At 39.5% G+C, this 21,366-nt stretch overlaps 1 protein-coding gene across 6 annotated transcripts in view; it reads left to right on the top strand.

The window, feature by feature from the left end:
• Positions 1-21,366, top strand: part of TAFA2 (TAFA chemokine like family member 2) — a 201,668-nt gene that overhangs the window by 143,307 nt on the left and 36,995 nt on the right. For all 6 annotated transcript variants that reach the window (XR_011139534.1, XR_011139536.1, XR_011139537.1 and 3 more), the window contains one exon: positions 2,861-2,967. Coding sequence is in view for 1 of the 6 variants with exons in the window: in XM_068934285.1 (XP_068790386.1) it covers positions 2,861-2,967 (107 nt within the window). In the remaining 5 variants the exon portion in view is untranslated. The remainder of the gene's footprint in view (positions 1-2,860; positions 2,968-21,366) is intronic.

Here is a 21,366-nt window from a genome sequence, read left to right as displayed (position 1 = left end):
ACTGCCAGGAGCATTCTCCCTTTCTCGAGGAGCTTCGTGTCTGCTTTTTGCCCATGCAGCTGCCTGTCTGCACCTGGACTGAGCGTTGTGAACGGCCAATAGGCACAACCTCAGGTCTAGCGCTACGCTGCGTAACCAGTTTGAAACTTGCCATCAACCCCCATTTTCTTCTTGTTCCAGCTGCTGCATGTTGTAAGTGGTTTAACTGCTGAGAGATTGTTTTTGTACTTTTGCTGATGGCCTCTGAGTCCCAATCTAGAACTGCTGCTTTTACTGACTTTTCTGTTAGCCAGTCCAATTGTGCCTATTAGAGGACAGCTAAAAGACAAAGTTATGATTTATGTTCTTCTAAAGGTAAATTCAATGAATAAGTAATGCAGAATAGTGCAACAGGTTTGTGGTGCAGAAAACATGTATTGTTTTTTCAGGACTGGAAAACCTGGCAATGGCAACGATTCTGAATTTGCTGTGTCGAAGTTGAAACCCTTCCTTTACTGTGTGCATAGCCTCTTCTGGATTTAGTGCTAGCTTACCGCTGTCTGGGTGCACTGGGCTGTGGGCAGAGGTCTGTCTCCTCACTCTGCCACTACCCAGAGGGGCCGTTGTTCACAGGCAAATACGCTGCCTTTTTCCCTTTGCTCCTGCTGCCACCGTTTTTCCTTATGTGTTTGCATTTCCTTTTGTGTGTTTGCAGCCAGTCTCGTGGCAGAGCAAATGAATGTGGCAAGAGCAGGGAGTACAGGAAGGAACTGCATTAGATTCTACTTTGGTTAATGGTGCAAGTCCCCCTGGGTTTTGAGTAGAGTTGGATACCTGAGGAAGAAAGACTTGATTTTAATGGGAAATGACTTGGCGCCAGCAGCATAACAGGAGCGTTAAAAGAAACAGGGAGTGAAAGAGTTAATTCGTCTCCTGTTCACAGAGACGGCTGTGAAACAACATGTGCTGAACGTGCATTTCAATTTAATTTTTTTGTTCTTATTTGCAGTGACAAATAACGTATTTCCTCTTAGCTTTGAGTACTTCATAACCTTGGAGTTGATGAATATGCAGTTTCCACTAAAGGAACTGGAATCATAGTGCAAGAAGGCATGACTTGATACGGTTCACAGAGCGCTGTGACCTCTGCGCTGATTATTAATCAGTCAGACTTTCAGGGACATATCCGCGATCCCACATATAACACTTGCTTACTGCTCTCTATTTTTGCCTGATAGCTGTGATATATGAACCTCCAGGAAACACTCCTGTCAGAGTATACTGGATACTGTTTGCTCTGAAGTCAGATGTTAAGGAGTTTGGTACACTCCTCAGCAGGTTGTTAATTTGAGTCATAGTGTTTAGTTACAGCCAGTTCGCTGTGGAATCTTACCAGTGTTTAACAAGATCGTAGCTATCTCCTGAGAAGTGGGATTGACAGTTTTGGGGGAGGTGGTCTGGTTATGAGTCTGGAAACCTGAGCGGGGGGGGGAGGACGCTGCCTCACCAGTGTGTCCTCTTAGAAGGAATTTTGCTCAGAGGAAAGGAATTGCTCTGAAGGAATGAAGAGATTTGGGACTTTGAACACACTACTGGTTAATTCTGCGTTATGGCACAGTCTGCCTTTCACAGAGTTTGTGGTTGCCCAAGTTAGGGTTGTACATGAGCAGAGGAAAAGAGAAAAAGAGATACTCTTCTTAATTCTTTCTAGCTTCCTATGGATATAGTAAGAGAGAAATGTGCAACTTTAGCGAAGCAATGCAGTTTTTTTCTACTCAGAAGGAGAAGGCAGCCTAGCTTCAGGCATTGTAAAATAGCAATAATTTTGTTCAGGAGACCAAGTTTGCAGCTTTTTTAGTGTAAGTGATGTGGAATAGGCATCACCATCCTATTGACCTATCAGCAGAAACGTGACCATCCTGCAGAACTTTTTCTTAGCCAGCTCCCTAGGGCTCTTCTGTAGAGAATGAGAAGTGAGAGCAGGTTTCATTATTATCCCTCTTGCCACTGTCTGCAACACTGTAAACCTTAAGCACTGGAGCGTGTGTTCCTGAACTTGTCTTTTTGGCAGGTGGAGAGGCATTTTGTCTTTGAAGGCGGCTGCTGAGAAATAATCCATGTGTTGCCTTCATGGTGGTTTGGTGACATAGTGAAAACATCATTGAGCAAGATGAGAGTAGCTGTGTGCAATTTCCCTTGGTGCAGTAAATCAAATATTTTCTTCCACCCTTTGGATAGGCAGGAGAGGGAGTGAACAGGGTGAATCTGCCCTGTTTGAGGCCATGTTTCCACACCATTCATATCTCCCTAGCAGGATTTCGCTTGTGGATGGGTTGGTATATGTGTTGGAGGTCTATTCAAATACGTCATGTCCTTATGACTTGTGAGTAGAATCTAAAAAGAGGTGCAGTCCCCAAAAGCTAAAAATTTCCCTGCATGGAGCTGGGGAGGACCATGTTGACCATGGCTGGTCCCAGATGTACTAGTGGAGCTTCACTGCCCATCAAACCCTACTGCATGCCTGCATGGATTCTTCCTCCTTAACAGCTTTTCTATTGCTGCATTTCTGTGGAGGCTGCTGCTGTTACGAACACTGCTTGCACCTTGGTAGAAACCTGAAACATGGAGGTTCAGTATTAAATACTGAAGGTCTGACCAGTGTAGTACAATCCTGACAGATCACGGAAAGAGGTTACACTGATGCTGGAAAGAGGTTACACTGATGCTGTATGTGACATACCTCACTTAGAACGAAGCAGAAATCAAGGTTTAGGGGTTGTCAACCAGCTACTTTTCAAAAGCACTGAATTCCCTTTAAATTAAGAGAAAAATAGTTTCTTTAAAGAAATAAATCCTTATTGTTGTATATTTTTATTTTCAGGATGAATAAGAGATACTTACAGAAAGCAACAAAAGGAAAACTGCTAATAATAATATTTGTTGTAACACTGTGGGGGAAATTAGCATCTGGTGCAAATCATCACAAAGGTAAGAAATTCTGCTCTATTTCACTGTATTGTTGTTTATGTATCTCCCATTCAAAAGTGTCCAGTTTATGGCACCTTTTTTCCTTATACTTAATTTGTGACTCCTAGTGCTGGTGCACAAATCAGTGTCAAGGGAGGACAGTTTTCAGTGAACATTTTTTTTTTTTTTGATTTCCTGAGACTTTAAGTATTTCAATCCAGTTTTCAGCATTGTCTAATTTTAGCATCTTCTTGGTCATTTTTTAATGCTTGTATATTTGAAATGATGGTAAAGTTGACAATAAATAAAAGAGGATGGTAAAGCTGAAAAAACAAGTAATAAAAAATGCCTCTCATAAAAAGAGATACATCAGCTAGCACATATATGTGCTGCAGATGAATTTCTGGAATGAATCTTGGAAGGAAACAATCTTTAGTATCCACAAATGCTGCTACCGCGCATAGAAATCTGTCAAGGGTGACTTTGTGGAGAAAGTGTGCTCAATACAATAGTCTGTTTCATCGCTAAAAAAGACCCTTGCTTTCCGGTGTTGCCCGTCACCCAGTGCATGCCAGTGCTTTATTCCTCACACTGGACCAGCAACTCTAGTAACTTTGACAGTGTGTGGGATTTCTTTCCTTCTGGCTGTTCCAGCCCCTAAAATGTGTACAAACAAAGCTTGACAGTTTCTAGAAGCTTGTAAAAAGCTCTCCTTTTTTCTTTTCTTTCTTTCTGTGTGTGTGTGTGTGTGTGTGTGTGTGTGTGTGTCGCTATGGGCCCCTAATGCAAGGAACAAGCTCCCAAGATTCTTGAATTAGTGTCTTCTCATAGGCAAATATAACTTAAAATGTGATGTTCAGTATAATCTGATTGTGAAATTCACTCCTCATCTTCATGTAGTGTCTGTTGACTGTTTGTTCTCCTATTCCTCTATCAGCCTGAGTAAATTAGGTGTGGAACACGAACGTTACTGAGAGTTTAAGGAGTTAAATATTAGGGAATGATGCTAATAAAACAAGTCAGTCCATCTCTCTATGTTAATTTACATTTTATAGTGTTCCCTCTGATGATAGAATTTTGTGAGCAGGTATTTTATATATCTGTCTGCTAGATGTTTGTCTGCTGTGTGCAGGTATTTTTCTTCAAAATACCTCACTGATTAAGCATTTCGGGATGCAGAGGCTCTTTCCACAAAATCTCTTGTGAGTTGTGATTTGGCTGCTGACAAAACAGGTTCTGATGTGATGCTGCAGGCCACCGAAGGTAGGCATCATGCCAGATAGGAACCACGCTGATGCCCTTTACTCAGCCTGTTACTCCTCAGAACGAGAATATGGTTTTGCCCTATGGCTTGCTAGTTTGGTTGTCTGTTGGAAAAGAGCTAGGGTATTTCAGCCTGGAATCGTGATTCTTTTGTCTTTGATTATCTTTCCTTAAAAATCTAAAAGCCCATATCTGGATCATTTTGATTCCATACACAAAGGCTGCCCAAGCTCTGTTTGCCTTAACCCAATTTAAACTGTGCCAAACTATTTGCCACTCTTTTTGAAAAACTGATGGATAAAACCTATCACCTAGTGATGATTCATGGAAAAATGATAATCCCAAGGACTTTTGAGGGAATTAGTGCTTCATAATTGAGAATCAAATGATCCCCCACCAATTTTAGCTTTCCAGATGTACTCGTGCAGAGGAAACCCCAGCAGAGCTATACTGTTTATTATCTGGACATTACTTGGCATTTTGAGCCCCAGCCTTAGAGCAGAAGTATCTTGAAAAATATTAAATTTGATGTTTTTAGATTAAAAATATGCACACAAGCCCCCCTGTAGAACCAGCTTACTAGCTCTAGGGACTTCTTTATGTTCCTACAAGTTAACAAAAGCTTTGGTTCTTCTTTTCCTTTGAGTTATAACTTTTCAGGCCTTTAGCGAAAATATATGAAGAAGTCTTGCATGGAACAATAAAAAGAAGAAACATGTCTTGAGTGTTTAATTTAGAAAAGCAACTATTGTACATGTTCAGGTTCTTTCAGAAAGAAAAAATATGCAGAAGGATTTTGGCTTGTGGATTTAGTAGATCTGCAGAGCAGCTGCACTCATCATATATGAGGGGATTTTTTTAAGGCACAAATCATAGTTAGGCAGCTCAGCTACCATTCATTTCAAAAGAAACTGGGAATTTGACTTCCCATTGTGCCAAAGAAAATCTTCCCCCTACTCTACTAACAGAAAAGGAGTTAAGGTGCAGTCAAGAACTTGACATCCTTCACCTTTGAATAGAATTTCCAAATACGGAGAAAAGTGAGAGTTCTTCAGTGATAATTATCACTTGCATCATTAATCTTCATTTACAGAGGTCCCTACTAACATATCGACATGACAAATTCTAATGACTTTGAAGGAGACCCTACAATTTCATAGATCAATAATCTGCATTTAAAAAAATCTTTACTTTCTTATTGACTTAGTCATATTATGCTTCAGTTGCACCAATTCTTAAACCCTTGCCTTTTTTCTGAAGGCTATTGTAAAAGTAAAAAAAAGAAAAAAAAGAAGGAAAGACCATTTAATGTGTGAAAAATTGTTTAATGAGCATGCTGCTCTTCAGACAGACTTCAGCAGTGATATAAACATGTGATTCTGACAAGACCATCTCTAGGTCTGTTGCACGTATTTCAGGGATGTGTCACAGATGAGAAATTCCAGGTCAGTAGCAAGAAAAACAAGGGCCCAGTTAAGGCATTTGGAACCAGACTGTGAGGCCCGGCTGAACCTGCAGGCACCAAGGTTGCAGTCTGCAATTTTAGATTAACGCTTTTCAGTGTCAAGTGAGCGATCGGCAAGTCCATCCTTCTTTCTCTTCAGAGGCCTGGATTGGAGATGCTGCTGTTCCCTTGTCACCTTGGCTGATAGTTACAGGCTCATCAGTTTGAACTGAAAGAGTAAGCACTAAAAGAGATAAGAACTCAGAGTGTTTAAAAGAGAATGCAAAGCTCACTTTTTCTCCTGGTAGGATTGCGAGTTGGCCTGTGTTGTTCATGTGTGTGTGCATGCTTGTATGCCATTTATCCTGTCTTCTAAAAAGAAACAGGAATTCTGCTTTTGCGTTTTCAGTTCTTTTGGGGTTCTGGTACTACAGTGATGTGTGCCTTACCTGAGCGTGTGTGCCTATGCATCAGCCTGCAGTACTAGATACATTTTTGCTGCAGTAGCTGTGTACAAGAAGACAAATAAAGAATGGAATATCAATCTCCAAAAGGATGTTGTCAAGGTTATGCGTCTAAAAACTGATCTACCTTGAGGGTGGCTCTAACTGAAGGATTTTTACTTCGAGAAATCCATAAGGGCATTTTATTATCAGACTGATCCTGATCCTCCTCCTCAACACGAGCCCTTGGAAAACAAATAAACCTGTGCAAATATATAGTGTTCACTGACAGAGATGGCAGGCAGGCATCAGTTCAGCATCACTGCTTGTTTGCTATTTCTATCATAGGGAATATGAATTGATTTGGTGAACATTGTATCACAACCCATTCTTAAGGTTTCAGATATAAGGAATGGTGCTTCTGAGAAAGAAATATACTGACAGCCCTTTACAGGCTCTCTTTTTTGACAAGAGGCTGCTGTGAGATGCAGTTCTTACCCTACAACTAAACACTCTCTCAGAATTAGGATTTCTTTGAGCTTTTTGTGATTACTAAAAGTTTTCTTTGTTCTTTTTTTTTTTTTTACATTCATAATGCCATGAAGTGATCTAACTAAAAAAATTAAGGATGATTTTGAATCAAAAAACAAACAAACTTTATAATGAATTTTAAATCCTTGGACAGTTACCCAAAAATACTGCTAATCATGAATGTATGCTTTCCAGAAGAAATTTGTTACTCCACCAGAAATCACTCCAGTAGGTAAATAAAGCAATTGACAATTTTTGGACTTACTAAATGAGGCTTGATATTTTCTTTTCATTTTAAAAAAATGCGCAAAAACTCAGAAGGTGAAATTACTCAGCTGATGCTGATTACACAGTTAAAACAATTTTTTTTTCAAGTGCAGTCTTACTCTGTATTAGCTCACCATGCTGTACAAAGATTTTTGAGGAGACTGCAGTTAGTGTGTAAGGTTTTATAACAAATGTCCGACCGCAGGCATATGACGGCTAGTGGGCTTGGGTGTAAGTTTTAGTGTTGGAAACTCTGTATGCTTTTTTGATGTGGAATTGCTGCTTCTACTAGCCTGTGGATTTGCACTAAATTAGATAGAAGTTTGAGGAAATGTCTTACTATTCATAAGGAGCAAATGAATTTTGGTTCCTCCTTGCAGAGGAGTAGCTGAAGCCCAGCTGAAAAAAGAGCAGCTAAGCCTCTGTGGCTGTTAAAATGATGACAGGAAGAGGATCTGAACAAGAATCAGATGAACAGTGGTGAAATTTCACTCAAATTCCCACCTTCAGCCCCAGTGAGATAGTCAACGGAGGCTGCTATTTAAAAGATAGTATTTGGTATTACTACCCCATTGAAAGAAATAAAGCTAGTTTGCACCCTTTTCTCCAGACATACTGAAATAAGAGAATAGTTCAGTCTCAGGAGATTATTCTTTTCAATTAGATTACCCCTTCTGCATACATTTGCCTTTCTCAGGTGCCTTGCTGGGGCAGGAACACTGCTGATAACAGTGTTGCGAAGTGGGACATAGCCCGTGCCACACACGTGCCTGGAATTTGGGAATGGGTATGGTGATAATGAAGCAAGAAACCCAATGGTAGCAGTAACACGCTCCTGCTTTCAAGTGGTTCTGATGTGTTTTTTTGATTTAGCTAGACCTTCATTAGTGGTTGTTCTCTTCCCTAATCACAAGATCTCTTTCATTTTGTGAAAAGAGTACAAATAAGACAGTCCTGGAAGGCCTAAGGAACTGGCCAAAAACGTTAAGTCTTTGTGGAACTAAGCTAGAATTGTGTTTTGATTATAATCATTGCCTCTAGGCATCTTATTTTATCCTGTATATAGTTAAAATAATACCTATCCTACAAGTATCTTTGAATGACTCATAATTTCTGTTTGCTCTGAAAGACCTTTTAAATCTAATGTCTAGATTTGTCCTGTTTTGTATTAGGGAAATGGACCAAAAGGCTCCTAGCCTTGAACAAGCCTCCACCTATTCTAATGGAAGTCCCATATGTGTATTTTTGAGAAGGCAAGCTTCTTTTAAAGAACATAATCTCCTAATAACGAACAAACTTAATCGAAGGTGATACGATAGGCCAGTATGGGCAGTACTACGCTTAGTTCTGGAGTGCAGGTGGAAGGACTCAGCCACAGGAGATGGATGGGGAGGTACAACTTCCATCTGCCTGTTTCTAGCCCTCTGTGGGGGCATCCTTAGCAAATGCAGTGATGCTAGCGCTGCAGTGAATCGGCACATGACAGGCTGCCAGCTCTACCTGACCCTCTGGACTGTGGAACTGATTTGTTGTGAGGAGAGTTAATGTAGCACTTTTTAAAAAGGTATGGTAATGGACTGGGTGCATTCCCTTAAAGCCCACATACCCGTTTCACGCACAAGGGGCAAAATTCAATAGTGAGTTAGGACAGCTGCTTAGATGGCTTAATGGCTTAGTTATGCCATATTCATTGCTCCTTTGCGTCACTAGAGCAGCACAAGAGACTTGTGGCGTGCAGTGAATCTTGTGTGACGATTTTCAAACTCTTAGTGGTGTGAATTGTGCTTTAAAGATGCAGTTAGTTGATCCTTTGACTCTTGGAATGGAGTTTCTCCTAGCCAAACTTTCTTCCTATAGCTATCCTCTGACATTCATCTAGCCACCTAGGTGTAACTCTATTACTATGCATGTGCTTCCACACTCCGCACAGATATTATTTAACATCTAGTACCAGTTTGCACTCCCTGGACACAACTTTATCCTCAGGAGTACTGTGTATTACAAGCATGGGTAAATGTACCTTGGAAGTTTAATAAAGGTGATACCTAAGTGGAGAAGCTTTGTAGTGCTGATGAATAGTTCTGATTATTTGTCTTCCTGATTTGCTGTTTGCTGTATATTTTAAATGTGAAGCAGCAGAGTGGAAGAACGATTGTTTGCCTTGTGCTGACTGCTTGCTACAGACCAAGTGAAACCGTCTTGAGTGGGCTGGGAGAAAGCCTCCTGAGGGCATGTTTGGTCACGTAGAAGAGGAGAGAGACCAGCTTGCAAGAAGCCTACAGCAAGAGCAAAGACTGGGTGGTTGCTGTGAAGATCAATGAGCAGACAAACAGCTAGGCTTAAGAAGTGATGCAAAAAAAGGGTCTTAAGGAGCCAGAGGTGACTATGTGTGGGGTTTCTGGTCTGAGGGCAGCCTTGGATAGGACAACCCATCTCATATGCTCACATAGGGCAGATTTGTTTACAGGCTTTTTTTATTTCTTTTCGGCTTTACTCCACACCACTGAGTTTTCTCTGTCTTAAAATATGTTTTTGTCTAGTTTATATAATAATGACTTTGGATTCAAAGTCCTGCTGAAGCTTTGCCTGTACTTTTGCCCTTTCTGTTGAAGATTTTTCACTGTGTAGAATGCAGCTTTCATAAAGCAGAAATAGATGGTATTTGCATTAAATGTTAAAACCGACAACTGGTTCTTGGTGCAGAGGACAAAAACCAGGTCAAAGAACTCTCGCCTTCCAGCTAAGTGGTTTAACCACTAGATAGCAACACGTTCCCTCTTGTTCTCCTTCCTTCTTGAGGGAGTCCTGTTGGAGGTAATGACATTCTTTGGGGACACAAGAAATGCAGTTTGAACCTCTTCAGAGGGCATCGAATGTGGATCTCCCACTTCCACGATATGTTCTATAATATAAAAGGTATGCAGCAGCAGTACCATTGCTTCATCAGTATGAGCTTTTTTTAAGTGTCTGTACTATAGTATTTTGTGAGACATCTGATCCCATGGGTAAATTTTGTCTATTCAACGTGCATCTTCTGGATGTGTGGGCCTATCAAAGTGTGTAAGAGTCATTCTGTGTATTTCCGGGTTCTTGACTGACAGGAGAAAATCGTCTAATATTTAGATGGAGAAAGTTGCAAGCAAGCATAGAAATGTGTGTGGATATCTTATGAGTACTAGATGAGGCTCAGAGAATGCTATGGGGTCTGTCAAAATATTGGCTAGAGGCATCCATTCTTCTCTTGTTGGTCTGTCAGTCCTGTTTCTTCAAAACCTTTTGCAGATTTGCTAAATGTGTTGAAACATGGATAATCTTATCTCTCGTGGAAGTTTGGCGCAGAGATAGATTCTCTTAAATGAGAAAGCTTTGTCTGCAGCTTTCACAAACTTAATTCTGGGTGTAATTAATGTTTAAATATAGAAACAAAGGAATATGATTTTACCAGGCACGGGGAAGAAAGCTATTAGATGTTCTTATCTAGCTTCAGCATTAATTGAAAGTTTCAGCTATGTCAGGATCAGAACCTGATCCCAAAGTTGCCATTTGCTTGAAGATAAAATAGAACACAGTCAAACACTTTCATACCAATATCTGTCATTGCAATCTAAAATGTTAATACAATACGTTAGAATTCAGTAGATAACACTTTTTGGCCTTCGGCCAGGTTATAAAAGAAAATAATTCTCTGCTATTGCCAAGATGCCAGTAGCTGTGATGGTTCTGTGGGACATGGGTACAATCAAGAGAACAGCAGAGTTACGCCTTTATTCTCTGCCTTGCTAGTTCCATCACAGTAAATGGTTGCCTTGCTATTTTGCACCTGTTCCCATTGCCACCTTGAGGACTAAACTTATTGTCCATAAGGCAGCCGTGGAGAGAGAAGGTGGAGAGTTCCAGTAGAGTACCATGCATTTTCCTTTACATTGATCAATTAAAAAATATTTCTGTTTGGCAAGAATTATAGTTTCTTGATATTTTTCTAGGACAAATAAAAAAGAAGTACATAAAAATTCTTTATTTTGGGCTTGGTCCTGTAGTCCCAATGTCAAATTTTTATTAACTTTTCATGAATAAGTACATAGGATCTCTTCCTCATACATGCAGAATTTTTGTTGCAGTGGACAAGGAAATGATTGTATAAAAGATTAGACTGTTGTAAAAGCTGTAGACTTAGTTGATTTTAAAGTTAGAAATGTCAGATTTTTAAATATTTTTCAGTGCTTCCATTTGTTAGTAATATTACTTTCCCTTGACTAGCTAGCTCACCAGTCAGCAAGATTAAATTCTTTAGCTGATTTTCATTGTGGAAGATTAAGCATTCCCTTGATTTTTGTTAGAAAAATATTGTAAGATGTTAGGACTGGAAAAAAATGATGTTATGTTTATCCTGCTGTTACTTCTTCCTAGCCTGACTAAACATATTGGCATGTCCCTAATTCTGGAATAAGATCTACTTTTCCAGTTTCATAATTTTTGGTTTAAAATTACTGCTGTTGATTTGTCTTGTATTCTAAATAATGCATGCGATTAGATTCCTTTATTCTTAAACTTAAGAAAATAGAGCGCTCGTGTTAGGATGCCACAATTTTGACTAAACCCATAAAAATAATATGAAAAATTTTTTAGCCTGTAGGTAGTTGTCCTCATTCAATTAGTCTTGTTTTAATGGCACCATTTTCTTGAAACTGATTATCAGAATTTTTCCTGTTGTTTCATTAACTTGTTACGTGCTAAATTAATATGGAACATTAATTTGAATTAATGTTGATTGGAATTCATATTTTTGTTAACATTTTCAGATTGAAAATATTATTTTTCTGGGTTGATAGTTATACTCTAAGTTTATCATTTGCCTAAATATATATCGTGTCATAGATAATGTCTCAGATCAACGTTTTCTTAGAGTAGAAAAGGAAAGAGATCAATGTCAGATGCAGGTGTGATGCTCCCTGGGAAGAAGAAAAAAAGGAAGAGGAGGATTCTTTAGTGACTCAGAGACACTTATCACACATGAAGCAGGGTGCCATACCACACTGTGCTGATGGGGTTGCTATGGGTGCCTGTGCCCACTCCCCAGCCCCTTGCCCCCTTCTGAAAATATCTTTACTCATTGGCTGTATTGGCTACAGTGACTTTAAAGAGGATGGTTTCAATACATAGTACAGGAACTGCAAATACTTGGGAAAATAATTAAAAGTTTTTAATGGTAAATAGCAGAGGGAGTGCACACAAATAGAACCTTTCTAGGAAATGCCATTCTCTGTCTGTTTGATACAAATACTTAATGCTGATAACAAGAAACTACAGAGTTGCTCCAAAAGCATGACTCCTTATGTGCATGAAAGCTCTGAGTGTGACTTTTGGTTGAAGTTTGTCTAGCCTTGAAATTTTACATGCACTGTAGATGAGCAGTGTCTGAGTTTTCTGATGTCTTCGGAGTTTAGATAGTAGGAATGACCTTTCATATAGATTTACCTTTAGGTATTCAGGAAGACCATGACTAGTACAAAATTTGGTCTGAGACTCTGAAACCAGCTTTCTTTGGTGGAGAAACCAAAAATATTTCTCTGCAGGTGTGATAACCTTCTTCCTCAGAGAAACTCTCCTAAAATTTTATTAATGTTTGGGAATATCAAACAGGAATATCAATGAAAAGAAAAATCTGAATATTTCTTATATTACCGTTTTCTCCAAATTCAAGATGTAAGATTGTTATATCATTTTTATAGGTCTAACATAGTGAGTTGATATCAGATTAAAATTTGAGTTCAATCCTTATGAGTATCCTAGTACATAAAATTACTGTTATAACAGGGTTAGGGAAAACTTTACTTTTAATTCTTGAACTGGCTTCACTTACAGAGGATGCATGTCCCAGGGCTGATCTTAAGGTTTTCTGTACCGCCTTTCAGGCTTTCCAACATACTTTCCATACATACTGTTGAACTCATATGACTGCCCCATGCATATGCTGGAATATATCGCACACCCCTGTTATATCATCCTACTCAGGGAATTTTACATATCCAGAGACAGAAAGCTGAGACATTTGCGCTTGGAAAATTTAATCCCAATTGGAGATTATTTCTCTAGCATCTGGGGGATATGTTAATCCAATTTTCGTCTGCATTAATTTTCTGCTGAGGATGTCTAAAGACTATGCCCTTCTCCCTTAACACTATACACTGAATTTACTGTTTACCGGTATAAGTGATTGCTTGTACAATATCATACATTAGAACAGCGTCTCTTTAGTCATACAAGTGCCAAAGACATGTTCAGAAACAGACAGCTATTTTGGGGAACAGCAGAAGAAAAATCCTTTAGGTGCTTTTGGGTTGTGATCTATAAAGTTCCTTCCTGAATCAAAGTTTATAATTCTGTTGAGGGGGTGGGGGAGGAGGAGGGTTTCACCATTTTAATACTCCTTAAGATAGTCTTCACTGTGGTGGGGATTCATGAACGAGTGTCATCTGTTCTGAAAATCAGGGGCTAGGTCTGAGCCCAAGCTACACAAAACAACAGCTCCAAAGCAGCAAAGCCTGTCTGTGTGCATGCATAAATGCATGCATATGCATGCAAAGATATGGGGGACCTGGATGAAAGAGAGAAATGTAAACTCATCACTAATGAAATAGCTTGTTGTGGATCTTTTCAGTGTTTTTAAAATGCTTATCTTTTATTTATGGGAGCTGCACAAAACACTGGGTGCTTTTCAAAAATAACTGAAGACTCAAGGGATTTTTCACGATATCTGGATTGGGCATCTATCTCACTTAGGTGCTCTGAAACACCCTCTCAGAACTCCTTTCTTTCACAGAGTGGGAATTCAGGCTTTCAGTCTAAGTGCTCTGAATTGCAACTCAGATTCCCAAAAGTAGACAATGTGGATACTTCCCTGAATTCATATATTAAGGCGCTTGCAAACTATTGAAAGCCTTTTGGAACTTTCTTCTCCTGTTGCAGAGTCATAATGCCCAAATAAAACTGTAAAGTTCTTATTTTACTGCTGCTATTCAAATGGAATCTAATGTTGCATTTCAGAAGTTGATGGAATTTGGTCTGTGATAGATTCATTTATATCTGCATATCGTTTCTGCAAATGCCATTTTGTTTTATGAAAAAAGTTTTGGTTGTAAAACCTGGATTTGGCACCTTTGCTCTTCATCTCCTTGTTGAACTAAAATGCACAGAAACTCTCAGGAAGAATCCTTGAAATTTGTAGAGGGATAACACTGAAATTAACCTTCCTTAACCTTAAAGTGTGGGAATACCTTTTGAAAAAGAGGTGACTGTGGCCAAGAAAAAATCACTTCTTCATGTAAATGAGAACAAAGGTATGGAATACCTGGTGGAAAAGGTTGGCTGGCTTGGGATTTTAGATGACAGAAGGTAGGAAAATCATAGAAGAGTAGTCTGCTTTGTGCAGCTTTCTTTTACCAGGCAGAATAAGAATTCTTTCTGTAGTGATGAGGAGGCTGAGGCAGGAGCTGCCAAGTCTGTCTTGTTCTTTTTTTCCCCATAGATTTGTATAACTCTTGTACTCAAATTGTTCTCAAGTAAATGCAATAGACTTAGAATTCCTTTTGCAAAGTGCTTCTGGCTTCAACATCAAGTGTCCTTGAATGACTGAAGCATAAAGCTGAATACGTGGGGTATTCTGGGTGAATGCAGAGCTGTGGAAAGGTTATACCTGAGAAAAGTGTTCTGTTAAGACGAACACTAATCTTGGGTGCATTGTGCCGTTGGATTTGCAGGTCCAGGTTGTTCAGACTGGTTCAGCTGAGTCTGTGCTCCAGCAGCGAGGGTGAGATAAGAGCTAGGGCTCCTAGAAGGCTGGCTGAGTTGCAGGGGGGTTCAGCGTTGTTCTGCATCCTGAATTTGAACCCAGTTCTACAGGTCTGATGAGAGGGGAGCAGGGACAGATCAGTTAAGCCTGTGATACAATCTCAGGGAAAAGAGTCACTTGTAGAAAAGACTGAAAACAGCATCAGATTCATTCAGTGAGCTGAAAGGCTGATGAAGGCCAAACATAAATTAAAAAAAAAAAAAAGGGAAATGGCAGATAGTATTGTAGTTGTAAGCACAACAAAATGCAAGGATTTTAAGGTGAAATTTTTATTTAAGACTTTGCTTGATTTTGTTACGTTATGTAAATTTACTACCAATAGACTACCAGGGCTAAACTTTCATCTAAGATGCATTGGCATGTGTCAGATTAGCTGTAGAAAATTTGTGAAATGGAACCCAAAAAGTGTGCTAGGCAGTTTTACACCATGGAGTGAAAAGTAAATATATTTTGAGTGAGTGAATATTGAGGAAATCAGAAATCTAGAAGAAATGGGAAATTTGGATTCTTAATTGCCTCATTCACCCCAGAACATCTGCCAGAGATATTAAGCGCGAATATAGCTGTATCTGAGAGAAGACATAAGTTTATATAAGGAAGGAGGAAGAGTAGTATTGTGCCATCTTGTTACATGTTGTGGCACACTGTGCCTATGAAGGCTGTGTAATTCTCTCCTCCTCCTAGTTTTGGTTCAAAAGCACTTTAGGAGAAGAAAAGGATGATTTCCGTGCCGCCTATATTTACTTTTTCAGATTTCCACAACATGGGAAAATCCAAATAAAGCTTGTCTACCATAAGAATATAATCCAATTTTTCTCATATTTTGTCCTTCACCATTACAATACGTAACATACTGAAGAGGTGGGTTGCAGGAGACAAAGAGCATCCTGCAGAGGTTATACCCTGGAAACAGCTGAGGAGAGAATTAAACTTTCATCCTACTTATGCCACTCCTATCCATAGTATAGCTTAGAAGAGCACAGGGACTCCTTTACTCTTTACACCTGCCCTGGGAACTGCTCTCTGGGGACCGCTGGTATGCCATGCCGTCAGGCCTGGCCTTGTGGCCATACCTTTAACAACGTGTCTAATGTTTAGAGAAGAATGTGGGATGGGATGTAGACAGCTAAAAAGTCCTCCCTGAGGTACGAGGGGGAACCCCATTAAACCAGTGCAAAGACAGCGCTCACCAGCCTTATCTCATGCCTTTCTTGACTTTCCAATCTTTGTTTTACATCATAAGACTTGATTTTCTGCTAAGTGATGTAAGGTCAGTAGATATTTCACACTCTCTTTCTGTCACATTACTGTTATTCCATTTTTCTGGGCTTGCTCTGAAAAACAGCTTGCGTAGAGGGAAAAGGCTGAAGAAACGAACTCAACTGTCAAAGATGAAGTAGGTGCACTATACTTTACAAAGCTAAAATAAACCATAAATTTTAGAGAAAAAGAAAGAATTTTTAAACTAGTGTCATTTTTAATTTTCTTTTTAAAAAATAAATAGCAGAAGGACCAGTGCATATTATTGCCTGTAAAAATGCCATATTCTAGAACAGCTGTTCTTTAGTTATACGAGTGCCAAAGAAACGTTCAGAATCAGTCAGCTATTTCTGGAAATAGCAAAACACAAAAATCTTTTAATTATTTTGGGTTAAGATCTTCTTTAATAGAATATCAAAGTTTTATGTCCATTTAAAACTTGAATTTATAGCAGAAAGTAAGAGGAAAGCTCAATTACAGTAGTCTGAAGGGAACATGAAAATGGTATTTTTAAAATCATACTCTTATTTTTTCTTGTTCATGTGGTTTATTTCGTGATGGGCCAAATTTTACCCTCATTATTATTTTTTTATCTTTTTTGACATAAGCAATGGTAGTCCATTGGGTACTGAAAGTACTTCTAAAATAATTAATTTTCTTAAACAAATACCTTCCTCAAGTTTAATTCTTGCCTCCTCCTTCAAACATAACTCAGTCTAATGAGTGTTATTTAACCTGTATATACAATAACTCCTGTGAAGAGCTCACCTTTAAAACTATCATCATGGTAATTTGCTCCTGAGCTAAACAGTGGTATAGGGAAAAAAAAAAAATGTAAAAACCCCACTTATCAGCCTGATCTTGGCTGCCAGAAAAGCTTTCCCAAAAATTTATTCTTTTGTCTGAAATCTAGTTTTGTGCTTAGAAAAAAATGATAATTAAAGAGGAGAGATGGGAAACATGAGATTGCTTTCTTACAGAAAACCTTCAGGAAACGTGTGGAAATGTTATTTTACAGCTGCAGAGTGGAATTTATAAACTTCAGACTCTTTCTGTATCCCTTTATTAAAGTGAATTGTCTACAGTGAGGAAATGAACAGTGGTATATTTTAAATCCAAGAAATCTGTCTGAGTCCTCTAAATTCAGTTTTTTTTCTTTGAAGGAGAAAGTTCGCTGTATAAACAGAGCTTTGAAAATCTGCCTAGAAATGCTGCTGCCCTAACAGGTAGCATTTAAAAGCTCCCGAAATAATAGCTAGGGGAGTATTTTCCTCAAATATCCTTTTGCATCTTCCTTTGTCTTTAGTGTTATATTTGGTCCTCAGTGTCACCCCTCGGCTGAGTCCTGGCAAACGTCTGAGATCTTAGAGGTCAACTTTGCAGGGAAGGACAAATCAGTGGATATATTCTAACTTGTTTTAGTTATACACATACATCCGTCCAGCATATAAGCATTCATATAGCAGTGACCTTTTTGGCATGTTTCAGTGTTGTGGTAATGCCAGGTTCTCATGGGGTCAGTCTCCCAAAAGAAATGACTAACCAGAGACTGAGTCAAGAGCAAATTCATGTCTCCGCTGATGTAGCTCTTTCTGTTAGGGGTTTGCCTCACTGCAGATCAAACCCAGGTCGCTCAGGGAAGGATCTAATCTTGCCCACCTAAAACTTAGGTGTACCTGCTCATCTGTTCTCCCTATAAGCTCGAGGGAGGACTGTGAGCTGAGGATGATTCTTCCTGTCCCAAAACAGGTAACTAAAATTGGTGGGCTGTATTACTTTCTGGGAGATGCTTCTCTCTCCGCTTCTGCATTGATTGCACAGGGACGGCTTGTTAGATTAGACATCAAAGCTGCAGATTATCCAGGCTGCGGTGACATGTGTCTTTGCTTTTGTAGAACATAGAGAAAACATCACTTTCTTTTAGATGTTATAGCAAAATAATAAATGACGGTTTAAAGATTCAGAAAGTGAATGAAAATGTTAAGATGTATTGCTGTGTTTAACCTGTGGCTCCTTCCACACTTTCTTATGTGTGCATGGTTGTATATGTATGTATGTATGCATGTATATAATACTTGATGAAAATAAGCAGGGATTAAACCCTTAACAGTCTTTTCAGCCTGCGGGTTTGCAGATGCTGCTGTGCATTATTTTTGAAGGTCTGAACCTTACATGTGTTACTGACAAATTGGGTTTCTGTTCACTCAAGTGACAGCACGTTCATGTAGCATGCATATTGCTAGACTCTAAAAATGCCTGTGTGGAAAGGAAACGTGGCTGAGCGTACCACTCCCTGGAAGAGGTGACACAGGTTATCAGAAATAATCAGCTAACATCCATATTATGCAGCATATTTACAAAACTAATCATCCCAATGAAGAGCAGTCACCAACCACAAATATCAGAGTAGCTCTGTGTGAAATAACAGGTAATGCACAGTGTCCATATTTATTTCTATGTTGTGGTTTTTGCTCCTTAGAAGGAGTTCCTGGTTGTAATATAGCTCGCAGTCAGTGCAGTACTCTGACATAAAGAAATAGCTGCTAAAGCAAGGCTGTCCCACTGTAGCCTGGAAAGGCTCGCTCACTCTGGCTGCATATTCAGTTTCTGATTTCCCCATCTTTTTATTTTGTTCTACAATGCTCTGCTCACTACAGATGCACCTGGAGGATATGTGCTAAGATTATTCTCAAGATTTCACTGACTTGTGACCCCGGTGAAGATAAAAGTCCCGCTAGTTTTGTATATGCGATCAGACAAGGTATCTCATGAATGGTATTCTGTCAAATCCTACAGTCCATCCTTTGCTCCTCAGCTTTTTAAAGTGGTGAATCGAAGCGGAAGGCAATCCTTGTTTTGTGACAGTCTTCCACAGGCTAAGGAAGATTGCGCTTGGCTCCCTTCAGAACATATCTGTGCCACCGACCTGGACAGTTTTTTAGCGCTCATCTATTTTTTTTCCAGCGTGGATATAAGAAATAAAGCAGTAAAAGTATTGGTTGTGAGTCAGTATAGGTACTCCTAAAGAACTGTGGGTAGTTGGTTATTTCCCCATAAGTTTGATCTAACCTTGAAAAGAGACTATGAATATTTATAAATAACCAACTCTTCTGTTGTCAGTTATGACACATTATTAGGCACTGTGCAAGACACTGTATACACTGTACTATATATACCATACATGACTTTCTGCTTCATACTTGGGACTTTGAAAGAGGTATATGTTAAGTAGCCCACAGATAATAATTGCTTATTGAACTATTGGTTTTCCAGTCATTTAAATCAACTTCAAACTGTTCAGTGATCTGAGGCTTGCAGTTTAGAGGTTCTAATATGACGAAAATCCTATGTTAAAGTATCAAAATGATCAAAGAATATGGAACCATAAAAATATGTACAACTAGTATATAGAAACTGGCATTTTATGTGCACATGGTAATTTGCTTATACATTAAGTGCTTCCTTATGAGTTCTGAATAGCAACCTTTGAATCAAAATTTGACCTTCTGTTTCTTTAAATTTTCTTAAATTACTTCCTTAGGGTCCACCCCTCTCATTTTCCCCCTCACCCCTTCATAGTGGCACAGTGGTAAGAAATACCTGAGAATTATGGGTACCTTTTCAGTCTCTCCCTTTTCCACAGCAGTCTCTTTGACACTGACACTTGGAGGGCTCTTTGTTCCCAGTGTTTGAGGCAGCATTGCAGTGGGTCTTGTGAGAGAAGGGTGTATCTGGGTGGTGGGTAACATGGCAGAGGAGAGGCTGAGGGAGCTGGACCTGCTGAGGGGGAGTGAAGCTTGCCTTGCTTGAAGGTGGTGCCTTCACCACCCCTTTCAGCAGCAGCAGCAGCAGGACGCAGCAAGGTGTCGTAGCCTTCCTCCTGCTCCGTGGCATGGATGATTGGCAGATCTGAGAGTCTCCTGTTCAGTGCAGGAGATGTGACCTGTATGGGTTAATGTAAAATTAATTTACTCACATTCTGGTCCAGGCTAGCTTTCTATAGTGCTGGACGCCCACTGCACAGAGAGGTCCGCAGCGTTCTGCGCTGGCCTCTCAGCAACAGCTTGGACACATGTGGTGCTTGGCTTATTCCTTGGAAGGGCAGCAGCCAGGAGGAGTCATGGGTTGGCCTGTGCCGCTTACATCCATTTCAGCTTGACAGGGTCCCTAGGAGCAATGTGTGAGCTTCTGTCGAGACAGAGGGTAAAATAACAAGCATGAAGCGATGTCCTCATTCTCTAAAAAAACCCCTGTACAATTATAATTTCTTTCTCTATACCTTAGTTTTTAATAGGTTTCTCTTGAAGGTGTGGATTACTTCAGATGCTTTCATTACCTGATAATTTTTTAAAGCACGCTTACGGAGTTCTGGGAATTGTGATATGTTTGCAGCTTCTGACTTTGGGTAGCAATGAGAGTGATGTTTATTTTTCCTATCAACAGCTTCTATTAACCAGAGTTCCTTCAGCAGCAAGTGCTAGGGAGTCTGCTAGGAGCGTCTTATAAGATACCAGTTCAGCAAGCAATACTTTCAGACGTTTCTGCTTGCTGGGGACCCTTAAGGAAAAATACTTTCGATTGCACAGTCCTGAATGGTTCTCCTGCCAGTTTCTCCTCTTTTTTGTTTGCTGAAAAGTGCCTTCTTTTCCTCCTTCTTGAAGAATAGCCAGTTTCTTCCCAGGCCATGCAGTTCGTAGACTCTTGTCTAGATGCTTATTGATTCATCATGCCTATGGGTTAGAGACTTGCTATTTATATGGAATCAATAATGTACAGGGAAGGTTGTAGCAGGGGACATTGTTCTAAAAGAGGGGATTTCACAGGACTAGACATGTGCCTTGTTAGCAGTTTTTTTTCTAAAGGCCTAAATTAAGTTCCTCCCTTGACTCTGCACTTCAAAGAGCTTGCCTGGGGCTCTACAGAAAGAAGCTGAAACTTAAAATTAAGATCTTCCTTTCTGATGGTGAACTGTGAACTGGGACATCCTACAAAGTTTCTCTTAACGCATTTGGGGAAGTCTGAAGTACTGTAGGGAAGTCCTAGAAGGCAGGTGTGGGAAAGGACAAGAAAAGAAAGTGTTAATGTAGTTTTCGTGAAGGCAGGTATGCATATAGGCACTTGCAGTTTGTGGGAGGAATATTCTGAGGCAGATATTTGATATTTTGGTTTAATTAACAGACTAAGCAGAAATGCATTAGAGCGCTGCAAAAATGGAATGTGATGTACTGTAAAAACACATTCTAGACTTAAAGAAGCTTTAAATCAGTTCGGATATACCATTCTACCCAGATATGAAAATAGGTAAGGCAAAGGAAAATAGAGCCAAAACAAACCCTAAAAGAAAAAATTTGACACACTGACTA

This window comes from Struthio camelus, chromosome 1 (assembly GCF_040807025.1).
Source record: "Struthio camelus isolate bStrCam1 chromosome 1, bStrCam1.hap1, whole genome shotgun sequence".
NCBI lineage: Eukaryota > Metazoa > Chordata > Aves > Struthioniformes > Struthionidae > Struthio > Struthio camelus.
The sequence above is the reverse complement of the archived record's forward strand: the minus strand, read 5'-3'. Positions and strand labels throughout refer to the sequence as shown.